Source organism: Cryptotermes secundus, unplaced genomic scaffold, assembly GCF_002891405.2.
Source record: "Cryptotermes secundus unplaced genomic scaffold, Csec_1.0 scaffold355, whole genome shotgun sequence".
NCBI classification, from domain to species: Eukaryota; Metazoa; Arthropoda; class Insecta; order Blattodea; family Kalotermitidae; genus Cryptotermes; species Cryptotermes secundus.
Genome location: NW_019737088.1, coordinates 495,647 through 517,606, shown reverse-complemented (window position 1 = coordinate 517,606; position 21,960 = coordinate 495,647). Strand labels below are relative to the sequence as shown.

The following is a 21,960-nucleotide window of genomic DNA, read 5'->3' as shown; positions in this document are numbered from 1 at the left end:
GAGCCGGGATAGCGCAGTCAGTATAGCGACTGGCTACGGGCTGGACGTGAGGAGCCGGGATAGCGCAGTCAGTATAGCGACTGGCTACGGGCTGGACGTGAGGAGCCGGGATAGCGCAGTCAGTACAGCGACTGGCTCACGGGCTGGACGACCGAGTGGTCAGAGTTCGAGTTCCGGTACGGTCAAGAATTTCCACTTCTCCACGTAGTCCAGACCGGCTCTGGGGCCCACTGAACCGCCCCTGCCCCTTCTTCTCGCGATTTATTTTTTCGAGTAGTGAAGCCGGGAGAAGCAGCCCATCTCCGTTGGCTCTGTTGCTGTGTTTACCAGCTCCCCAAGATATTCGTGGGGTAACCATAGAAGCTACAGTGATACGTCGGCCTTTCAGATAACAAATAACAAAGTTTAATTAACAACATAACAAAACTTACATAGAATTACAAAAAAAAAACATAATCAAGGCAAAAACGGGGCACAACAACCCAAATCCATGATTGCGCAGCAAGCACTGTCGCCAACAATCGCGACAGAGAATAAGCTAACCCGTCCCAGTTTCACTAACTTCATTTAGGCGTCAAACAGGTTACTCCAGAAAAACACAAATAATAATAATAATAATAATAATAATAATAATAATAATAATAATAATAATAGAAAATAAATAAATAAATAAATAAATACGCGCATCGCAACCGTTCTAAAGCCAACGGCTTCTGATCGCGGGCGGCTTTTACCTTACCAGCCAGCCACGGAAGATTTACCGAACACAATTTAGAGGTACCAGGTCGAAACAGAATTTCCAGTAGCGATTCCTCGCTGGCTGGTAAGCGTCCAATCACGACTACGTAGCGTCACAGACTGCGAAGCAGGTCTAGTTTCCTTCCACGACATAGGAAGAGGGATAGAAGGTCACGTGATACATAGGCCATTACAAGGATAATATGTCAACATATAAGGTGAAGATGGAATATAGGAATGGCAGACGCCATGACGTCACGCAGAAGAGCCAGCTGACCTTCAGCACGGCTCACCACTCAACCTCATATCAATTGGGTACCGAGGGCTCTTTCCGCGGGGGTAAAGCCGTTGGGTCGGGAAGCTGACCACTTGCCTCAAACTAGTGCCGAGGTCAAGAAAATTTGGATCTGTACATCGACTCCACCATACGCCTTCATGGCGTACTGCTTAATTAGGCAAAGGGACAAATTTACCAACTTTTACGTATGACATGATGAACGTAGGCTGTATGAAGCATAAGCAATTAACTGAAGGCGTGACAATCCAGAAAATGAGAAACCAGCTATCGAATATAACCTTCGAAATTATTTTAAATTCCCTTCACACTCTTTCCTGTTGTAACCTGATTTAATTTATTGATTCCACAGTCATTGAATGTGTTTTGTTTTCATGTAAAGCTGTTATAATTCCTTCTATTATTTCATCTTAGCAAGAAAACACTAGGCTCCGTCCCATAGATATCCAACTAGAGGCTTACATTCTCATACAGGAGCGGATAAACCAAGTGAAAAGATACCGGCGGGTCATGTAGCATGCACATCACTGTATATACAGTATTCGTTCGGAAACCAAATTTATGAACAAGCCATCGAAATATTTGTTCATCTGCTTAGCTCTCAGCAGCAGGGTTTGTTGGTTGAGCAGTCATTTTTTGGGGGGAATGGGCCGTCACGGAAACAGTCTGCTAATCTATCTCAAGAGGAAGTTAAAGAAAATTATCAGTATTATGAATATCATAATAATATTAACACAAGAAGGAACGCCATTGTTATACGACTGGTTTCATGGGATGTATGTCGGCAAACAGTGAAGGAACACCAGAACAAAATGGCAAATTCTTCAAATCCAGGTAAGTTTTAACTGTTTTTGAATGAAGTAAGAGATCCTATCTCTGTGTAGTTGATTCATATTAGCAAACAAATGATCTCTAACATTATTTATTTATTCAACTTTGCGACTAATGTCTAATGCCAATAGAGGAAAGGAACACTTGAATTCTGTCTGGTCGCCTAGTCGAAAGTTGGAGTTTCTGTCCTTCAGTTGCAGGTATAGAAACCTGAATTAAATTTACGAATAAGCTTTATAGAAAATAATTTGTATTCATTTTGATGTAAGTAGTGGTATCTTCCATGTTACTCCTTATTTGCCATTAAATGCTGCTGCTGAAGCTGAAGTCTAAACCGAGAAACTATAGGAAAATTTTTAAAGCTATTGACGAGTTCACGGCTCTGCACTTATCCGCGACTGGGGCATTGCCGGCCGCAAAGCGCACGCGATTTTTGCCGATGACTCAGCATGCTTGACGGCCGATAACGTTTGGAATGAAGGGAAATAATTAACATGTAGACTACTACACAGTATTATGTTACACGGCGGGCTGTGCGGTTCATTTATCGGAGTTTCTTTATGATTTGTGAGCAGTAGGTAGTAGTTATCACCGCTTTGAGTCATTTGTTCCCAGTTAGCAGTTATCAGCTGTGTGACGTGACATGGTTCGCGATACTGTAGAGCAGCATGTTTTTCTGTATGACGCCTACGTGAAATACGAAACTGCTGGAAAGTGTCGGCGAAAATTTCGACGTAAATTTCGTGAAGAAACACTTCCCAGCAGACAGGAAATTCAAAATTTGGTGAACAAACTTAGAGCAACGGGACCCATAATAGACAAGAAACAAAAGCATAAGCGCCGAGCGCTTACTGAGCAGTTAAGATGACACAGGGGCCAGACTTGTACATACACGTACAGAATCACTGAAACGTCTAGCTCAAGAGACTGGAGTGTCAAGAGTCTAGTGCAAGAACAGCAACACAATTGCTGAAGCTTAGACCTATAAAACAGCAGTAATCCGTGATCCAGCTAGCAGGGTTCGTTTTTGCAGTAGGTTTCTACAGTCTGTCGTCGAAGGTGAGATCTATCCGCAATTGACTCTTTTTTGATGAAGCTTTGTTTCTCTTGCAGAGAAATCGCAAAATAATCGCTACTGGAGTTCACAGAATCCACATGTAACCCATGAGGCCCTGTTCCATCCAGAGAAAGTTGGTGTCTGGTGGGTTTAGTTGCAAGGAGGAGTGTTGGACCTGTGTTCTTTTGACGAAACAATTGTGAAATGTACGCGATAATCTTGGGCAGTTCTTTACAGAGTTAACAGACGAAGGGCTCTATGGCTGGTTTCGGCAAGACTCAGCTACTGCCCACACTGAGCGTATATCCACGCAGGCTTTGTCCGATGTCTTCGAGGACAGAATTATCAGCAGTGGTATTTGGCCAGCAGGGCCACCTGGTCTTATTCCTTGTGATTCTTCTTCTGGGGATATTTGAAGGACGTTTACAGTAATAACCCTCGAACTGAAGGGAAACTAAAAAGAAAAAATTCGTAGGGAAGTTTCAGACATTGCTGCAGAGCATCTTCTGAAGGTAATCAAAACCTCTTCCGCCAGTGCAAGGAATGTCAGCGTGTATAGAGACAGCAATTTGAACACCTCCTGTGATCTGTGAATAAAAGTAAGAACTTCCTTTCATTCCAAGTGTTACTGGCATGCTGAGCCATCGGCAAAATTCGCGTGTGCTTCGCGGCCAGCAGTGCACCGGTCGCGGTGAAGAGCAGAGCCGTGAACGCGTAAAATTTATTAAAACGAAATGTATAATTGGCCACTGTAAAGGTAAGAGAGGTTAAGTTGTCCCTGTGCATAATCAATTAAGCACTCGGCCTTAAAGGGGGCACGCGGTAGCATAGTTGGTTGAGGCACTATGCTACAAGCCTAGGCAGCGCCATAACTCAAGCGGTTAGTTGCTAGCTTCCCACCGCGGCCGCCCGGGTTCGATCCAGGGTCTGGTCAAGTGGGATTTATGGTGGACAAAGTGACGCTTGGGCAGGTTTTCTCCGAGTACTACTTCGGCTCCCCTGTCAATCTTCATTCCACCAATTGCTCCGTAATCACCCTCACCTATCATCTCAGAAGTGGCCGCAGTAAAAGGGACTTAGTCCCACCCCACTAGCAATAAAAAAATATAAAAAATGGTACAAGCCGGAAGGACGCGGGTTCAAGTCCCGATGAGGTAACTGGATTTTTTCAATTGACGTAATCTTTCCTGCCGCACAATGGCCCTGGATCGACTCAGCCTCTAACAGAAAGGAGTACCAGGAGTATTCTTGGAATATTCTTGGGGGTAAAGGACGGCTGGCGCGTAGGGCTGACAACCTTGCCGTCATCTGTGAGCCGATTGTATAGAAAATGTTGGACCTCAACATCTCACAACCCTATGGGCCTCCACGGCCTGTTACAGGGATAACTTTACTTACTTTTACTACGCCTTAAAGGCGTATGGGGGAGTGGATGTATAGAGCCACATTTACTTGACATTGATAGTTGGAGGGTGAGTGGTCAGCTTCACGCCCCTGCCGCTTTACACCCGACGAAAGAGCCCCCGATACCCATTGGATAGGACGGCGTGGAGAAGAGAAAAATCTTGATCCTGCCGGGACTCAAACTCCGACCTTTCGGTCGTACAGCCCGTAGTCAGTCGTCATACCGACTGAGCTATCCCGGGCACTATGTTAAGATAAATTTTCTGTGAAGAGATTTTTATTTTCACTTTCGAAAAATTGGAAATCTTTACTCAAGAAAATCTGATACGTGGCCGCAATTCCATTGTAGTGTAATTATTTAACGACACTGTATCAATTGATTCATTATATAGCGCAGAATAGGCTGAAAGATGCTCATGAGGTAACGATGGGTTAAGCGGACGGAACCAGCTTCGCATCCTGTTCCTACATGAGGTTTCTCGTGGTATTTCCTCAATCACTCCAGGCGAATGTGGAACAGTATTTCAGATTACGCCTTTCACATGCTTTCAGGGGTTCATTTAATAAATAAGTTTCAGATGAAAGTTTAATCACTTCCATTAATCTTGTCTGTATTCTCAGGAGTGAGGTGTATGCCATAACCGAGATAAGTTCTTACGTATGGAAATCATAATTAAGATGCTGAGACGATTATAATCTCCAAGAGGTCAGAAGTTACCTATCCCGCCGTATGAGATTGGTGTAAAAACGTAAACGCGAAGGATTCCCACTACAGCTCATCGCGAGCCTAGGTATTCATGTAAAGGCACAGCGCCAGATGGAGGGTAGTGGCTGGCTGCATACGTCGCTTTACCGGAGAGTAAAGAACCGCGGTACCCATTGGTTGACAGGCTGGGTGAGCTCCAGACTCGGTGTGGATGTGGTGGCCGAGGGAAAAGCCTTCCTCTGTTATGAACTTGAAACCTGGCTGTCTCTTTCTTACCGCTTTGTCCCGGGTTCAATCCCAGGTTTGTCATATGGTATTTGTGGTGAACAAAGTAGCACTAGGACAAGTTGTTTCCGTGTACATCGGCTCCCTCTAACAATTCTCATTCCAGCAAATGCTCTGTTTCTCACGTTTTCCAGGGCAGGTACAATAGGCTGAAAACTGCATAATGAGGAGCTTCATGTACTCTTCTCCAAGTAAATTTAGAATGATCAAGTCAAGGAGGATGATATGGGTATGGCACGTAGCACGAATGGGGGAGAAGCTCAATGCATATAGGGTATTAGTGGGAAAGCCAGAAGGAAGGACACCACTGGGAAGACCAAGGCGTAAGTGGATGGACAATATTAAAATGGATCTTACAGAGATAGGATGGGATGATGTGGATTGGATTGATCTCGCTCAGGATAGGGACCAGTGGAGGGCTCTTGTGAACACGGTAATGAACTTTCGGGTTCCATAAAATGCTGGGAAATTCTTGAGTAGCTGCAGAATTGACGGCTCCTCCAGAAGGGCTCAGCTCTGTAAGTAAGTAAGTAAGGTACAATAGGCTGTTTACGTCCTGAGCACCAGGGGCACTGAGTCTCGTCCTACCCTAAGAATAAAGCGAGCATAGCAACTGTCCAAGGACACCCAAATAAAACAGCTGGTTAACTCACATAACCCAGAATCCGAGGCAACTACGTAACAAAAGCAGAACAAGATTACAGTGGACAGCAGATTCCTTCATCACAACAACCTCTACGCCTGAAGATGGCCGGTTAGGTCGAAACATGTAGTGACAATAAAGAGAAAACGACGAGAGAATATTAACCGACGTTGCACACAGACGGCAAAAAACGGAACGCAAAGTCAGATGAAAAGAGAAGGGTACGGGGCTCATGCTTGTAATAAAATGACAAGTACAGAATATGGAATATACATGTGGGTAAATGTCAGATTATTCTGCTCTGTTCTCCAGCATTTCCTATGGATTTTACCAAGGGAGAAACACTTCAAGGTCACTGAGGGTATAATTTAGTGCATCCCACCTGATTACTGTCAATTACTCCTCGTTACTAACATGCTGCAGCATTAAAAGAATGTACTCAAAGTTTTTGGCAACGATGTCCTCCACCTGTACTAGCAACAGAAGCAAAGCGTGAACAATAATAATTATAATAATAAAATCATAAATTTCTTTGGTGCAATGGCCTAACTATCCACAGAAAACACCGTTTCCATCTTTATAGCTCAACAATACTTCAGTTGTTGCTTACGTATTCGTTGTCGCCGGAACACGTTTACCGAGACGTTGCGTAGCAGTGAATGCTATTCCGGCTTTAAGGCATCATGTCACGATATATATGAAGCGTACTCTCTTCTGGGATGTGACACGGTGTAGTTTGGTAGAATTTTATCGACGTTTCAGAGAAGCGTACTGCTTGCAAAGTGAGCTAAACTAGCAAAGCACTCTGCTTGTTTCTTACCTGGCCTGCTAACAGTCTACGCGGCTAGGCATCCCAGAAAACAGTACACTCGGGAGTTATCGCGATCAGAAGGGCAGATTCAAGCAAAGAGTAGCGTCGACATTTCTGTCAGCCTTTCATGAACTTCAGTAGGGACTGAATTGACAGTGAATGAAGTTTGTTTCCTGCCGGACCAGACGTTGCTCCGTGCCCTAAAATTCGGGAGAGCAGCCATATCCACACAAGCATTAACTTTTCAAATTTGTAATTCCTCCATCCGGACAACGGCCCACGGCCTGTCGGTGGCAGGAAGTGGCTGTTACCTTCAGCTCAGGATACTTTATTGGCAAGTAATCGTCAGACACGATGGTGCCTAATTCACGAAGCGTGTCACGAAATTACATACAACTTACATGCAGCCGTCACCGTTGCCGTCTTATATTACAGATTCAAAACACATTTTAATGTTGTGTCGTGAGCGTAAGGGATGCCAACCCTCCCACGGCATATGTCTCACGAATGACAAAGAGACATCAAAGGAAAAGTGTGCAATGGAATGAGCGGAAACGGTCGTCTTTCTTTTATACAAATTGGTCCAAAACAACGCATCATAAAGTAACCTGTTACACAATTGAACGCAGACCTATCAAGGTGGTCATGATAACCGTGGTGACGATAATTGTAATAATAAATTACAACACTATTAACGCCACGAAATAAAGCCCTCGAAAAACTGACATTCAGTTGGTCAAGAAACTCTCAGGCGCCAGTGGAAACAGATCATTTTTTGTGTTCACAAAAATCTGCCGCCTCTTGTCGCTACCCAGAACCCACTTCAAGCCCAATTTCCTTAAGGACAGCTTTAATATTGTGTTCCATCTACGAATAATTTCTCGTTAGACTAAGAGACAGAATTTCATGTCAATAAAAACCGTAAGTAAAATTATATATTGGAATGGTACATTTAAACATTTTAGGTAGATACCATCACAATCAACCTTCGGCTGTAAGTTTACATTTATTGTGACATGTGGACTCATTGCTAGGCAGCGACTCCGTAAACACATTCCCTCGGCAACGAATACGCAGGCAACAGTTGAATAGCTTCCGTTGTTATGCAACGGCGCTGTAAATATAACATTAGAGGAAGCGGTGTTTTATATGGGCCCGCCTCGAAACTATATAAACAGAATTGAGGGAGTACAGCGGAGTACAACGGAGTTCAGTTCAGTTGGAAGTCAGAATAGTTGCCAGTGGAGTGTCCAGTCGGAAGAAGATTGCTGTGTGTCAGTGATTTGTGAACCGACGTCAACAGTTGTCTAACGGTCCAGTAAATTCGATCATCAAATCCAGAACCCATCTAATTAGTCACGCGCCCCGGATACGTGGCACTGTTAAAAACAAAGCGGTGTTTTAAATCTGGAGATACACATGATGAATTTCCGTACACATAGGAGAGAGAGGTCGGGGCAAGTAGTCGCAGCTGCTGACGCGTTTTTATCCCCCTACACACAGCCCCAAACACACACACACATAAGAGATATCACATTCTTTCGTTTGTCCGCCTGTTTAAATTTGAATACAGCTTGAATTATTGTAGTGAAATCTGATAAAGCACTTTCTCTACTGATGTATATTTCACGTTAAATCATAAAATAGTAATTAATTTTTATGGAAACCTGTAAACTATTTTTTTTACGGTGAGGAGTTATCCCGAACCCCCAGCTAGTGCACCACCCCTTGTCGGCTGTCTGCGGCTGCTTATTCAGTATATTCGCAGCTATTCTTCATACCCGGAGGCCGTCTTCTCCATCCACAACCTGAGGACGCTCCATGCCGTGGTGATAAAGGACCCACCTAACATGGAACCATAAATACATACGCGTGCATAAAACAGGCAGCGAATTTCAAGATTCGATGCAAGGACTCCTGTGGCTGGAATATATTACGTTGTGTCCCACCGATGGCAAGACACCACAGAAAACAACAAACATCAAACGGGCATAGTGTGTTGCGAAGTCGTTGCGTCCGTTAAACATACTGCAAGTGCGATCCTGCTTCTTCGTCACTATAGGCAAACTTCATAATCTAACCGCAGCCCCCATCAAAGTGTACATGTTGGGTCTGAAGATTTGTAAGTAAGGCCAACGGCATATAAGCCGAAGTATCAGAACTTGTTGAAATTCAGGTTGGGTTGACTTCTGGCCGTGAAGCATAAACAGGCTGGATAAGGATCAGGTCCAGTCTTCTTTGCTGTAACAACGAACCAAGTCCCTGGGGAGCATTAATATAACTGACTCTTACGTGACAATATGAGAAACAAATATATCGCAGACTGTTCTCTGAACAAGCACGTTCTTGACCCAGAGTACAAAACACGAAGACTTATCGGTGAGATCGGGTCATCCCGTCCGCCTTCCCTGTTCTGATAATTTCAAACTGACAGTAAAATTTATCACTGTTGGATGTGCACTGAAAACAGTACTGAAAAATCATTTTTTTCTCAATATTAGACCACTCTAACCCACCAATAAAGAAGAAACTCTGTATAAACATCATTTGTTTTCTACAAAATCTCTCACTTTACAAAAAAAAATGCACACACTACAAAAATATGTTTGTGCCTCAATAAAGAAAGTCCGTGGCTTTAGTCCGCAAGCGAACTGTAGCGACCGCATCTTGCCGGCGAAGTTAGTGCCAACTATTGCGGATAGTGTGTGTCACGTGGTCAGTGCAACGAATCCCCACGGCCGATAATCTCGGTTTTCTTACACCGGAGCCGCTATTTCCTTCAAATAGCTCCTCAGTTATCCTCAAGAGGCTGAGTGTACCCCGTTTCAGACCCACCACTACTCATAAAATCTGGTAGCGCCGGGAATTGTACCAGGGACCTCCGGATCTGTAGCCAGGAACTCTGACCACTAGACCACAGAGGCGAAATTACGAAATTTCAATCTACTTCCTACAACTAGACACCCTCACCGTGACCTGGTATCAATTTACCATAACTTTATACGTCAACACGTTGAAGAAAGAGGTTCGTTGAAATTTTATCCCGAAAACTTGAAGCGAAAGATCACTCGGGAGACCGTGACATAGATGGTAGGTAATGGAAGGGATCTTAGAGAAATAGGACGAGGCTGTGCTGGCTGACTCGCGGAATAGGGCCTCATGATTGGCTGTCATGGAAATTGTAATGGACTTTTCGGGTACCATAAAGGCCGCGAATTTTTACCAGTTGTGTATCTGTCAGCTTCTGAGTAAGTACTGTGTTCCAAGGAGTTAGTTGAGACATCGCGGAAAACCAATTCAAAGAAAATATTTAATTTCTAGATAAATGTGTAACATTGTCATCATACATACTTCAAGTTTATAAGACTGTCATCATATACACTTCAAATTAAAATACGTAGCGCTTCTTCCAGGTCATTATTCTACATTTTTTCCTGAATTATTTGGTTAGTTTCCGTGGCGCACGTGCTGTGCAGCGGTCTCTGCCATAGCTATCCCAGACACCGCGCCATCTCTGGACAACCACTCTGAAACATGTCTTATTTATAACCAAATTATTCTAGAAAAAGGAAAGTTACGAATGAATCTATAGTAGGTTACAAACTGCTAGAAAGAGCAGAAGCCTGATTCACTGTTTCCATGTTTTATACTTGGTAATAACGCGGAAATAAACGTATGGCTTGAAACCACGCAAAAATTTAAAAGTACAGTATATACCAATGACTTGTCCAGAACAACTCCCATTCTATCAATCTCTCCTCGCTGAACATTATGCGTGTTAATATTAACAGAAACGCCTTAAAAATATATTTAGCAGAAATGATACCTGGTACAAAGCAGAGATATCTCAGTTGGTATTTCGAGAAATGACCGAAGAATTGGGGTTCAATACCCGTGAGGGACAAGTTATTCACTTCTGCACAGCGCCCAGGCAGGCTCTGATGCTCACGCAGCCTCTCATCCAGAGGGTAACATGCGTTACTTATCTGGGAGTAAGATCAGTGAAGTGGCCCTGGGGCAGGTTTTCTCCGAGTACTTCGGTTTCCCCTGACAATCTTCATTCCACCAATTGCTCCACAATCACCCTCACCTACCATCTGGGGCTGGTACAATAGGCCAGAAGTGGCAGCAGTACAAGGGACTTAGTCCCATCCCACTAGCAATAAAAAAAAGAGATCAGTGAAGCTATACCTTCACTCCCCCACACGCCTTGATGGCAAGGACAGGCATGGAAACAAGCAGTAAAGGTAAGAGGGTAAATTTTTTCCCTGTACTTAACTAATTAGGCACAGCGCCATGAAGGCGTATGGGCGAGTGGATGTATAGATTCACATTTTCTTGACCTCGGCAATAATTGGAGGTGAGTGGTCAGCTTCACGCCCCGGCCGCTTTATTCTTAACCCTACAGAGAGTGCAACTCCTACCCCTCGGTCGTCCAGCCCGTAGCCAATTGCTGTCCCCACTCCTAGGAACAAGCAATAGCAGAAGTTAATAAGCTCAAGTATCTGTGATATGAGTGAGACACGGATAGTAGAGAGGTGAAATATTTGCGTTTGCAGACAGAACCTTCCTGGGATAACTGGAGAAGTATCTGTGATATGAGTGGGACACGGATAGTAGAGAGGTGAAATATTTGCGTTTGCAGACAGAACCTTCCTGGGATAACTGGAGAAGTATCTGTGATATGAGTGGGACACGGATAGTAGAGAGGTGAAATATTTGCGTTTGCAGACAGAACCTTGCTGGGATAACCGAAGGCCTGTATAACTTTTCGTACAGACGTAATTGGAAATCATGTAGTATCACATCAGACCAGAGAATACAAAAGAATAAAATGAGAGTTGCAGGAGCTGGAAATAAGAGAGAAGATAGACAAGAAACATGGAGCTTTATAAAAATTTAATGCGAGGAAGAAGAGTAATTCTACCCGATAAGGCTTATTATGGACAAAACTGCATCACTAAATTCTGAACTAGCTTCAAGTATGAAACTTCGACATGAACGTCTGTTATTCACTGATGCAAACAGCGAAAGATATTCAGATGATAAGCCGCCTGTGTTTCTGAACAAGATATCTCGTTAGTTTCACGGAAATGTTTAGCCAAATGTCACATTCTGAAATAGTTAACGTATACTTATGCCTGTGAAGCAAACGAGATATGTTTCACTTACATTTGTTTCTCAGCGTTGTCAGTATTTTTGAGTCTATAGTTGAACGTAACATAATGTTATCACTTAACATGAAAATTTCAAGCTTGTTTTTCTTCATGGTGACCAGGTTTCTAAACAAGGCTTGTACCTAAGCGTGTGATTCGGTTAGGGTTGTAATTTTTTTAGTTAAGCGCCCCGAAGAGTGATATGAAGATTAGCACGCGTATTGCAGGAAGGTCGTTAGTGAAGCCAGGTTTAATAAAAAAAGTAGGCAAAAAGTGTTGCAGATGGCGTGGCTGGTAAGCAAGGAAGATAGAGACGTTATACTCCGGTTACATTTGCATCGAAGAAATTATTATAATGGAAATACATGTAGAGGGTAGCACTTGTGACTCCGCTCGGGGAAATCATGGGCGTGGCCACTACTGTGGCATTACTCGTTCATCAATTATAAATTAAATTGTGATAAAGGGGCCCATGACAGCTCTGTTAAGATTTAGTGCCTATAGCACAACAGAAAACCTGGCGTTAGAGGTGTGGTCAGATTATCGGCCCTGAAGGGGGGAAAGGGAAGTATAAAGGGAAACTTCCCGACAGTGATACTTAAATTTTGCTGGGGTTTGTCTGTCCGTAAAGGTATAGGTATCCTGTGTATAGCATAGGGATAGACACATTCTTAAACTAGGAAGTAAGTGAATATGATAGCTTCACGTTCCGGAAGCTTTACCACCCGGAAGCTGGGTGGGTTCCACAGCCGTTCGGGACAAAATTCTATTAAATGGTAACGGTGAAGTTTCTCATGTAGAAATTAAGCACATACGTAGGGATATAGTGGGTGGGGGTGGAGTCCAGCTGGGTCCACTACGCACGGCGGCCACTGATTGGCCTATTGTACCTGCCCCGGGTGAAGATGATGATGGAGAATTTGGTGAAATGAAGATTCGCAGGGAAACCGAAGCACTCGGAAAAAACCTACCCCAGCGCCACTTTGTCCACCACAAATCCCACTTGACCGAACCCGGGCCGCCGCGGTGGGAAGCCAGCGACTAACCGCTTGAGCTATGGCGCGGCCCATCTAGGGATATAAATCCGAGGCCTCTTGACCTTGGCCCTAGTTGGTGCTGAGTGGTCTGGTTCATGCCTCGGTCTGCGCGAAGATACTGATTCAGACATAAAGCCGCAAAGGCTATGTGAACGCACTGGTGAGGAAGAAACGTCCAAGAAATCGAAATCCGACAGTCAGTCCGCAAGTCTGAGTCACTGCACTGGCTAACATTTAGAGAAACGTCCGCCGGTTGTTCAATCAACCCATAACTTCACTGGTTAAGGTGTCACAGCTCCTACGAGATGTGTGAAGTACGTGTGTTGCAACGCAATTGTCTGTCCGGGTACTGACCAGAACCAGTGTTGCCTAATTTCGTGATCGGACGAGAACCATTGGCTCTAATATGGTTTGACCGTTCGTTCTCTCTGTAGGCGTGTTCCATCTAAAAGCGTGTTCAATTTTTAAACAAAGAAATATGGAAAAATGGATTTGTTGAAGCTGGTTTTTAAGTAAAGACACATTTTGTTAATAAAATTACATGATAGTCTATAATTTATATTGTCACGTCATACAGTGACTACAGTCGGGATTGGTAATTGGATTTATTGAACACTTACAGATCGTATTTTTTTGTTATTGCTAGTTGGGTGGGACTAAGTCCCTTGTACTGCGGCCCCATGTGGCCTATTGTACCAGCCCCAGATGATAGGTGAGGCTGATTGTGGAGCAATTGGTGGAATGAAGATTGGCAGGAGAAACCGAAGTACTCGCAGAAAACCTGCCCCAGCGTCACTTTGTCCACCAAGAACCCCACTTGACCAGACCCGGGATCGAACCCAGGCCCCCGCGGTGGGAAGCCAGCGACTAACCGCTTGAACTGTCCGCGTGCCTCAGCTACCAGCTTCTAACAGCAACAGCTCAAAAGGACTGAACCGCATAAGCAGGAATGGAACACACTCACCATCCAACTCACTCCACTCCACTAATAGAATTGAACTCAGTTGGTCGAGTGATATAGCCTCGGAGCGGACCACATAGAAAACACTGCTTTCAACGGTACTTCCATTGTTGCACGCAGGCCGCTGTCTAGCATCGGCTCCAATAATGTTGCGTATTTACGAAGTTGTTACCTAGCAGTGGCTCTTGTTTCGTTGTTTATTTCGTGGTCGTTGCCTAGTAACGGTTGTATATGCCGCAGTATTCATTAATATCTGTGAATAGTTTATTTTAACCGGCGAAGTAGCTGAGAGATGTTTCCTTCACTCATGTCAAACTGAAATATATTCGGACTGAAAAATCAGCGGTGCTAGACGTACGTGATGAATGCACACAGAGTCTGTGCGAAACAAGTTACACAGGAATTACTTGCCAATATGAAGTGCATGGGCCAAAAGGAAAATACAGGCCTATCCTCCGCCGTTAATTTTGAAAAGACATGCACATTTCCACAGATCACGTGCCACAGTGTGATAACTGACGTCAGTCCAAACTTATGTGGAACATACGTAGCATGAAAGTATATAATAAACGGAAGTGAATAGTGACCACAAAATATTCCCTTCGCAGCTGACATAGGCCGCGCGACCGAAGGCGCGAAATGCTTCCGCACAAACACTGAGATCGTGGATATCAATCCCATTCGAATCATGGCTTCATATTTGCCTGTTTTCTGTGTCTGTATTGTCCTTTGCAGGTACAGCCCTTGTGACGGGCAAAAAGGAGCCCTACGAACTGACTGTAAGCTCGTAGTTTCGGCCTAAATGGAGACAGGTCAGAGAGAATAATTCGTCAATAAGAAGGGGAAAAATTGTTCCTTACGTAGTGTCAAACAGAATTAGAGAAGTAAAATTGTCCCTCTTCCTACCTAATTAAGCACTATGCCATGAAGGCGTAGGGGGATGGAGGAGTGGATATATAAATCCACATCTTCTTGACATCAGCACTAGTTGGAGGTGAATGGTCAGCTTTACGCCCCGGCCCCTTTACCATTGGAGAAAGAACCCCCGGTAACGAACTCCAACCCGTAACCAGTCGTTATACTGTTAAAATATTGCTTGTTATTATACAAAAAGCTTAATAACTTATGTTCTGACGCTGTTAAGAACAATTAATTCAAGCACAATAAAACAACTGGGTCATGTAGCACGCAAGTGAAAATAACAACTTTATACAAAACATAACTTCAGAGACTAGAAAAAAAAAAGAATATTGAAAATTGACCATAGAGAAACCAGATTTATAGGCGTGATCAGGCTGAGGGCAGATATTCTAACGGCGGTCTTTAGTGAACAAGCTGATGAATCCTGAAGAGCTAAATGCTTTTTTAAAGATCGTTTCTTACCATGGGATTTTAGTCATTAAGCCTGTCATTGCTGCTACTGCTGTGTGCTTGCTATCAGAGGGAACACGGTTGCCTCAGAATAGAAGCGAAAGTAGCTCTACAGAAGGGACGGTTTAAGACTCAGAAACAAACAAGGAAGGAACAAAGCAAATTCAAATAGACGCTTGTGCAACGAGCTGCCTGTTAATGTATATGAAAGCACAAACACTTAGATTTTTTTACTTACGGCCTACTTTTCCTCTTTGGCGTCTCTTGACAACAGAAATCAATTTTGCACGGAGCACGCTACAATACTGTTTGCCCTATTGCGGGATCTGTAGTATCGTCCCCGCCCTAACTAGTGAAGTCACTGTAGTGTGAAATGGCCGTTGAAAGCACCACTCCGCATTACTTCCTAGTTTGGTAACCATTTGTATATCTGCACGCACTTACCGGTAGCAACCCACGACAAAATTCATTCAACAGTTATCAAATAGCGATCCATATTAATTAAATTCGGCTATGCAGTGCAGTGCAGTGCAGTGCAGGCCAGAGTGATAAACGGCACAGCCATTGTTGCGTAGTTAGTGCACTAAACGCTTGCATTACTCATCTCGCAGTGGTTCAAGCGCTCTCTCTCTCTTGATATGAAGGACGTCACGGAAAATTGAAACGGAAATAATCCCATTCATCGCATGATTCTTGTCCCCAAATAGTTCAGTTCTTTAAGGAAAAGCGGCTATTCTATGTAAGATCAGCTTTATCGTAACAGAATCTCTGCAGTTTGCCCACAGAACGTGTCTGTGTGTTTCATATGATTTTGTTACAACAAACAACATTAACGGATTGGTGTTTTATAATGGAGACGAATTGTGTTTTCCGTTATGTAAAGTAAATAAGTAAGTAAGTAAGTAAAGCTATCCCTGTAACAGACCTTGGAGGCCCATAGGGATGTGAAATGTTGAGGGTCCCACATTTTCTAGACAGCCGGCACATAGATGGCGGTAAGGTTGTCAGCCCTATGCGTCGGCCACCCTTTTCCCCAAGAACATTCCAGGTACTCATTTCTGTTAGAGGCTGAGTCTACCTTCCGGCTTGTAGTAGCATAGTGCCTCAACCAACTGCGCTATCGCGTGCCCCCTTTTCCGTAATGTTGGAACTGAATTTGTAAATATTATTCAGTTGAACTTCTGGTTTCAAAGGGTTATCATTTTTGTGGTAGCAGTAAGTAAATGTGCAGTATCGTTAATACCAGAATACGTCATCCGCGTCCCATCCTCACAAGTTATGTTCCAAGGATCACCCATAATATTATCCTTAAGTCTCCTTTCTGGACTAGTAAGTGACCGCCAGCAGGTTCTCCCTTCAAATTTTATATAGATTTCTTGCCCCGCTTATGTGAGTTGAGTGTTCAGTACATCTTACCCTCTTACGTTCATAATGTCTGTCTGTCTACAGCTCTGCAGCCCTTTGTTGGACCTTGGCCGCTTATTCAGTTTCTTGATCTGTTTACACAGTCGTAGGACTCCTTGGACAGGGGATCAGCCCGTCGCAAGGCCGCTACCTGCACACAGGACAGCACAAACAGAATAAACCCACACAGACATTCATACCTCAAGAGGGATTCGAACCCACGATCCCAGTGTTTGAGCGGACGAAGACAGTTTATGCCGTAGACCGCACGGCCACTATGATCCGCCAGTTCGTGGGGTCTACGCTGAACATTATTAGGGAACTCGTATAAATAACGCGAATTTCCTCGTTACGCCCCTGCAATATCTAAAATTAACTCGCTCACAGCAGCTTGATCACGACCAAATAATTTCATGTTTACATTCCCTATAGGACGGACAATACTTTGTACGTAAGAAGAGGCAGCAACTAAATACGAATTAACATTAATATTACTACATCTACATCACGAGCCTCCAATAACAGTTTTTATACACAAAATATAGAATACTCCAATTTGTCCGTGGGAACACAAAATCACAAAAACCAACGACTGACTCGATGATGTAAAGCATCAATCGAAAAATTTTATTCTTGTTTTATACTATAACTTTTGTTTTATATAATCTAACTTGTTGTATTTTTACGTCAAGTATTTTAATATAATTAATATTATTGTATCCAGTTTTATTAATACTGCAGTTCAGTGGTGTATATATGTTAGTCATGTATTTGCCTGATGATGGCTATTAATAGCCGAAACATGTAGCAGAGCCAAAACCAGGCACTGATCTTGATATAGTTGTGTTCTGACGATGTTAATAAAGAAGTTGTAAATTTCATGAGCTCCCGCTTTCAAACCCTTGCAGTAATTCATGTTCTACAGTCATCTGTGTTGTGAATGTCTGTTAACAACTGAACAGTGTTCAACATTTCCATAATGTATCACTCTTGAAATCGTATTTGTTCCAGAACTTTTGAGCATGTTTATATTTCCGCCGTCCAGATTTCAACCGTATCTACTACTTAAGGTCTAAACTTCTGTGACGGTGGTATATTAATGCAATTACTGTGCTCCTGGACATTATCCAGCGTCCTGTTTCTTTAAAACACACAGCGTTTTGGAGACTGGATTCGGTCTCCGTCTTCAGGTGAAACCTCTTCAGTTGGACACAACCGATAGAGCTAGCCCCTATCTCGGAAGACGGAAACAGAACCGATCTCCGAAACGTTGCTTCAAATAAAAAAAGGCGATGGATACCCAGAAACACTAATCCTGTCTAGTATTCCTAGAAATGACAGATGACAAATTAGAATGTTCCTTGGTATCTGATATCCTTCATGGTCTAGAAGGTTTTCCTGCTAAAGAGCGCAGTGGTGATGATGTTGCTGATCTTGATTTCAGTTGTCGGTGTCTACCGCAGAGAGCTCCCCTCCACCCTCTTCGACGGCTGTGGTTCCCCCCGGGGGAACCCCGTGCAGCAGTACCACGGCGGTCTCCGGCAGCTGCCCGCAACCGGTGGCGGTGCGAAGTCCACTCAGTTCGGGGGGCAGTCCCCCCAGTAACGGCGCCGCCCCAGGTCCTACCCGATGCTGTGATACAGGGCGCCCTCTCTTCACGGACCCCCTGACAGGGCAGACCGTTTGCTCGTGCCAGTACGACTTGCTGAGTTACCAACGTCTTGCCAGCGCTGGCGTCGCAGCGGCTGGAGCTGCTGGCATTCCGGCGCTCTCGATGTACAGTGCACCCTACACGGACGGCATGGCCGCGTATTTCCCAGCTCTGGGGGCCGATCAGGCTCCCTTCTATACCTCAACGGTGAGTGCAAACTTTAGCTAGGCAGATGCATGGTTTGAAGCTGTCAGAAGTCGCCAAGACAAAGAATGAAAATGTAGTTATCATATTGGTAATGCACGGCAACATTGTAGCCCCTTGGGAAATCGCTTTGAGACAGTAGGAATATATTCGGGTAGAGCTTACGTTAATGCGTTGTGGGAATGCGAAGGAACGGGATCCTTTGTAGTAGTGGGATATCGTATTAGCGACTATGAACGTTTAGGGTCAAATGTAGGGAAGGTGGGTAAATACTACCGAGGGACAGTTCATCCTCTTTCGGCAAAATCTCGGTAACGGCTCCTCCGTTCTGCGGGAATTCCATGGGCTCTGCACCGGCAGACCCCAGACAAACCAAACATCCCGTACTGCTCTAACGGGCGAGCTAACCTGTTTGCACTGAGTCCAGCCAAGTGCTAACGTTGGAACGTTGTGATAACGTGCCTGCTCGCATACCGAAGGGAACACTGATGGGAATGATAATTGGCAGGGAAAGCAGAAGTACTTGGGGATATGGTGCCCATGTTCCACTTTGCTATCTCGTGTAAACTTGGGAGTGGCACACCACTGCGTTAGAAGGCACATTGTTATTACAGAGAATTCGCTTTATTTCTGACTGTATGAAAGATTAAATTGAAATAATATATACTGACAGCTTTCTACCAAATTTGCGAAATAACCAAAGAACAGTAATTTAGATATGTAGTTAGCCTGCTAATCAGTCAGTTAATTACTTAGCGGTTTCAGTTGCCTACAAACCTATAGTACGCCTTTATTAGGCAGACACAATAGATAACTGTAGGTCGCGGTGCAAGGGCCGAGAAGGTCCACCCCTAATACAAGTTCAGGAAAAGATAGCAGATGGGCTCAATGGATCTGCTCACAAAGGAATTGTTAACAGTTGAAATTTCATTGTAATAAACTTCATGTAAACGGATTTAATTCTTTTTTACTACGCAGAATTACTGGGGTTTTGGACTTTTTCCATCGTCAGAATCCTTTAGAATCTTCTTTTTTACTAGTTGTTTGTATTTAATCTGCGATGTGACCTTGAAACATAATGAGATGAAGTATCTTAGTAAAAAGAGGCCTCCGTAGTCTAGGGGTAACGTTCCCACCTCATGACTCAAGGTACGCGGGTTCAAAAACCCGGCGGAGGTCGTGGAATTTTTAAGGGCGGAAAAATTCAGGGAACAAGTCCTCCGGGAGGGACTTTAAGCCGCGGGTCCCGTGTCGTAGATATACGGCACGTAAAAGAACCTCATGTCTCTAGGAGACCTCTGAGCAAAATTAGGCCAAGTTTCCCACCCAACTAGTTTCCAATTCCTCCGGTAGATGGGGGAAGTATCAGGTACCACTGCCAGAGGAGGGGGGACCTCTCTGACAGAAAGGGACTAAAGCATTAGATACCACTGCCAAGTAGAGGGTAGAAACCTTGCTGGCAGAAAGGGACTAGTAACCCCTGCCAGAGGAGGGACGACCTCGCTGACAGAAAGGGACTAACTATTAGATACCACTGCCAGTAAGAGGTTGGAACCTCGCTGGCAGAAAGGGACTGATAGTAAGCACCAATACCGGTAGGGTATGGAGACAGTAGAAATTAAAGGGGGACGCACAATGGACCAGTAACCGGTCTAAGTTCATGGGGAAACCCACCCCCTCAATACGGAATACGGAATCTTAGTAAAAGGAATCTTGGGAGAGGAGGTTTGCACACCCCAATTACGCGGGAGAGATATGCTGGCGGGAGCGTAAGCCACTGGTAGGGCCACCTATACAAGACGGGTCAAAGGGTATGGGCCAGATGAAATGTAGTCATTGGTTCTCCATATTGGGCTTTGGACGAGGGGCTAACAACAACACCCCGGAAAAATCTGATACGAAACATTGGTGGAGGGCAAGACCTATACAGGGTTGTGATACCAATAAAAGAAGAAATATAAGGAACATGGAAAAGTGAATTTTTTTTTGTTGAGACACTACAAAGAAAATTGAATTTGTCAATTCACGTCTAGCTAATATTACATCTGTACACTACTCAGCTATAAGATGCAGGTCACAGTAGCGGTTCACTAAACGAGAATCAGTGCCACTACTTGGAAAGCAGTCACTATGAATGGAAGTAAAAGCGAAGCTATCCCTTTGTTTAAGCATTACAGCATGCAGTGTGACGCCCCACACATTGGTAAACTGAGAAGTCGACAGAAATGAGTGGTCAGCTTTACTCTGGGGCCATTTTACCTCCGGCGAAATGCTACTATTTCTGGTAAATAGTAGGTTTGTTGGGTTACGGATGAAGATGAGGGTCTCAGCACAGAGGTGACCGAGAGAAATCCTCTCTTTCCGGAGAAGAGAAGAACTGTCCAGTGACCTGAGGTATTACGTAAAGTAGGCGCATGAATATGATAGACAGGACGTGAAAGTAACTAACTAAATGGAGAATGGTGATTCTGGGAAAAGTTAATAGTTGGTCAGTTAGTGAAGAAAATTTTATGGAAGTTCATTGCCGTGTTCACAACAGCCAGCCACTTATCCCTAACCAGTATCATCTGAATACAGTCCACAACCTACTTTAGCATCAATTTTAATATTATCCTCATGTCTACTTTTAGGTCTTCCAGTTAGTCTCTTAGTAAAAACCAAAACTTTACATGTATATCCCTCTGGTGCATGCTACATGCCCTGACCAATGCCTTCCCTAGTGTGATCACCCTAATAACCTTGAGGCCCAACAGACTGGAGGAGCGGTAACGCTCCAGACTTGCATTCGGGAGGCACTCGGTTCAAATCTCGGCCATGACGCCCGTTACCCTGGCTTAGGTTTTCCCCGGTCCTTCGCAGTACCTCCAGGCAAATGCTGGGATACTGGCTGGATTATGCCATGATTGTTTCTTTCCAAATCCTTTAGAATTCATTATTTAACAGTCCTACCATTCATTCTTGTGTAGTCGGAGTTGCTGAGAGTCGCAAAGTAACTTGTTACAGAGCACCTCTCTCTTGGAACATAGGCATATGTGCCTCTGTGGTCTGGTGGTCAAAGTTCCTGCTTACAGATCCAGAGGTCCCGGGTTCGATTCCCGGCTCTGCCAGTAGTGGGTCTGGAAAGGGATCCACTCAGCCCCGTGAGGATAATTGAGGAGCTATTTCAAGGAAATGGCGGCTCCAGTCTAGAAAACCGAGATTGATGGCCGTGGGGATTCGTTGCGCTAACCACGTGAGACCCTCTATCCGCTAAATTTGGGACTAACTTCGCCGACAAGCGGCGGTCGCACGGTCGGTATAGTTCGCTAGCGGCCTACAGGCCACTGAGTTTGTTTCATAATTCAGAGTTATGTCAGCCGTTCTTGCAAATAATAACGGTCGGTAAGATAATGGTGAAGTTGTCCAT

General features: G+C 44.2%; 1 protein-coding gene and 1 long non-coding RNA gene across 2 annotated transcripts in view; one reads left to right on the top strand and one right to left on the bottom strand.

Moving 5' to 3' along the window:
* The window catches only part of LOC111870084 (iroquois-class homeodomain protein IRX-3), a 162,537-nt gene that overhangs the window by 40,433 nt on the left and 100,144 nt on the right, over window positions 1-21,960 (top strand). Inside the window, exon 2 of the mRNA XM_023862067.2 lies at window positions 18,144-18,557. Within this exon, the coding sequence (XP_023717835.1) occupies window positions 18,144-18,557 (414 nt within the window). The remainder of the gene's footprint in view (window positions 1-18,143; window positions 18,558-21,960) is intronic.
* Window positions 1-21,960, bottom strand: part of LOC111870085 — a 192,813-nt gene that overhangs the window by 74,878 nt on the left and 95,975 nt on the right. The gene's annotated exons all lie outside the window — the stretch shown is intronic.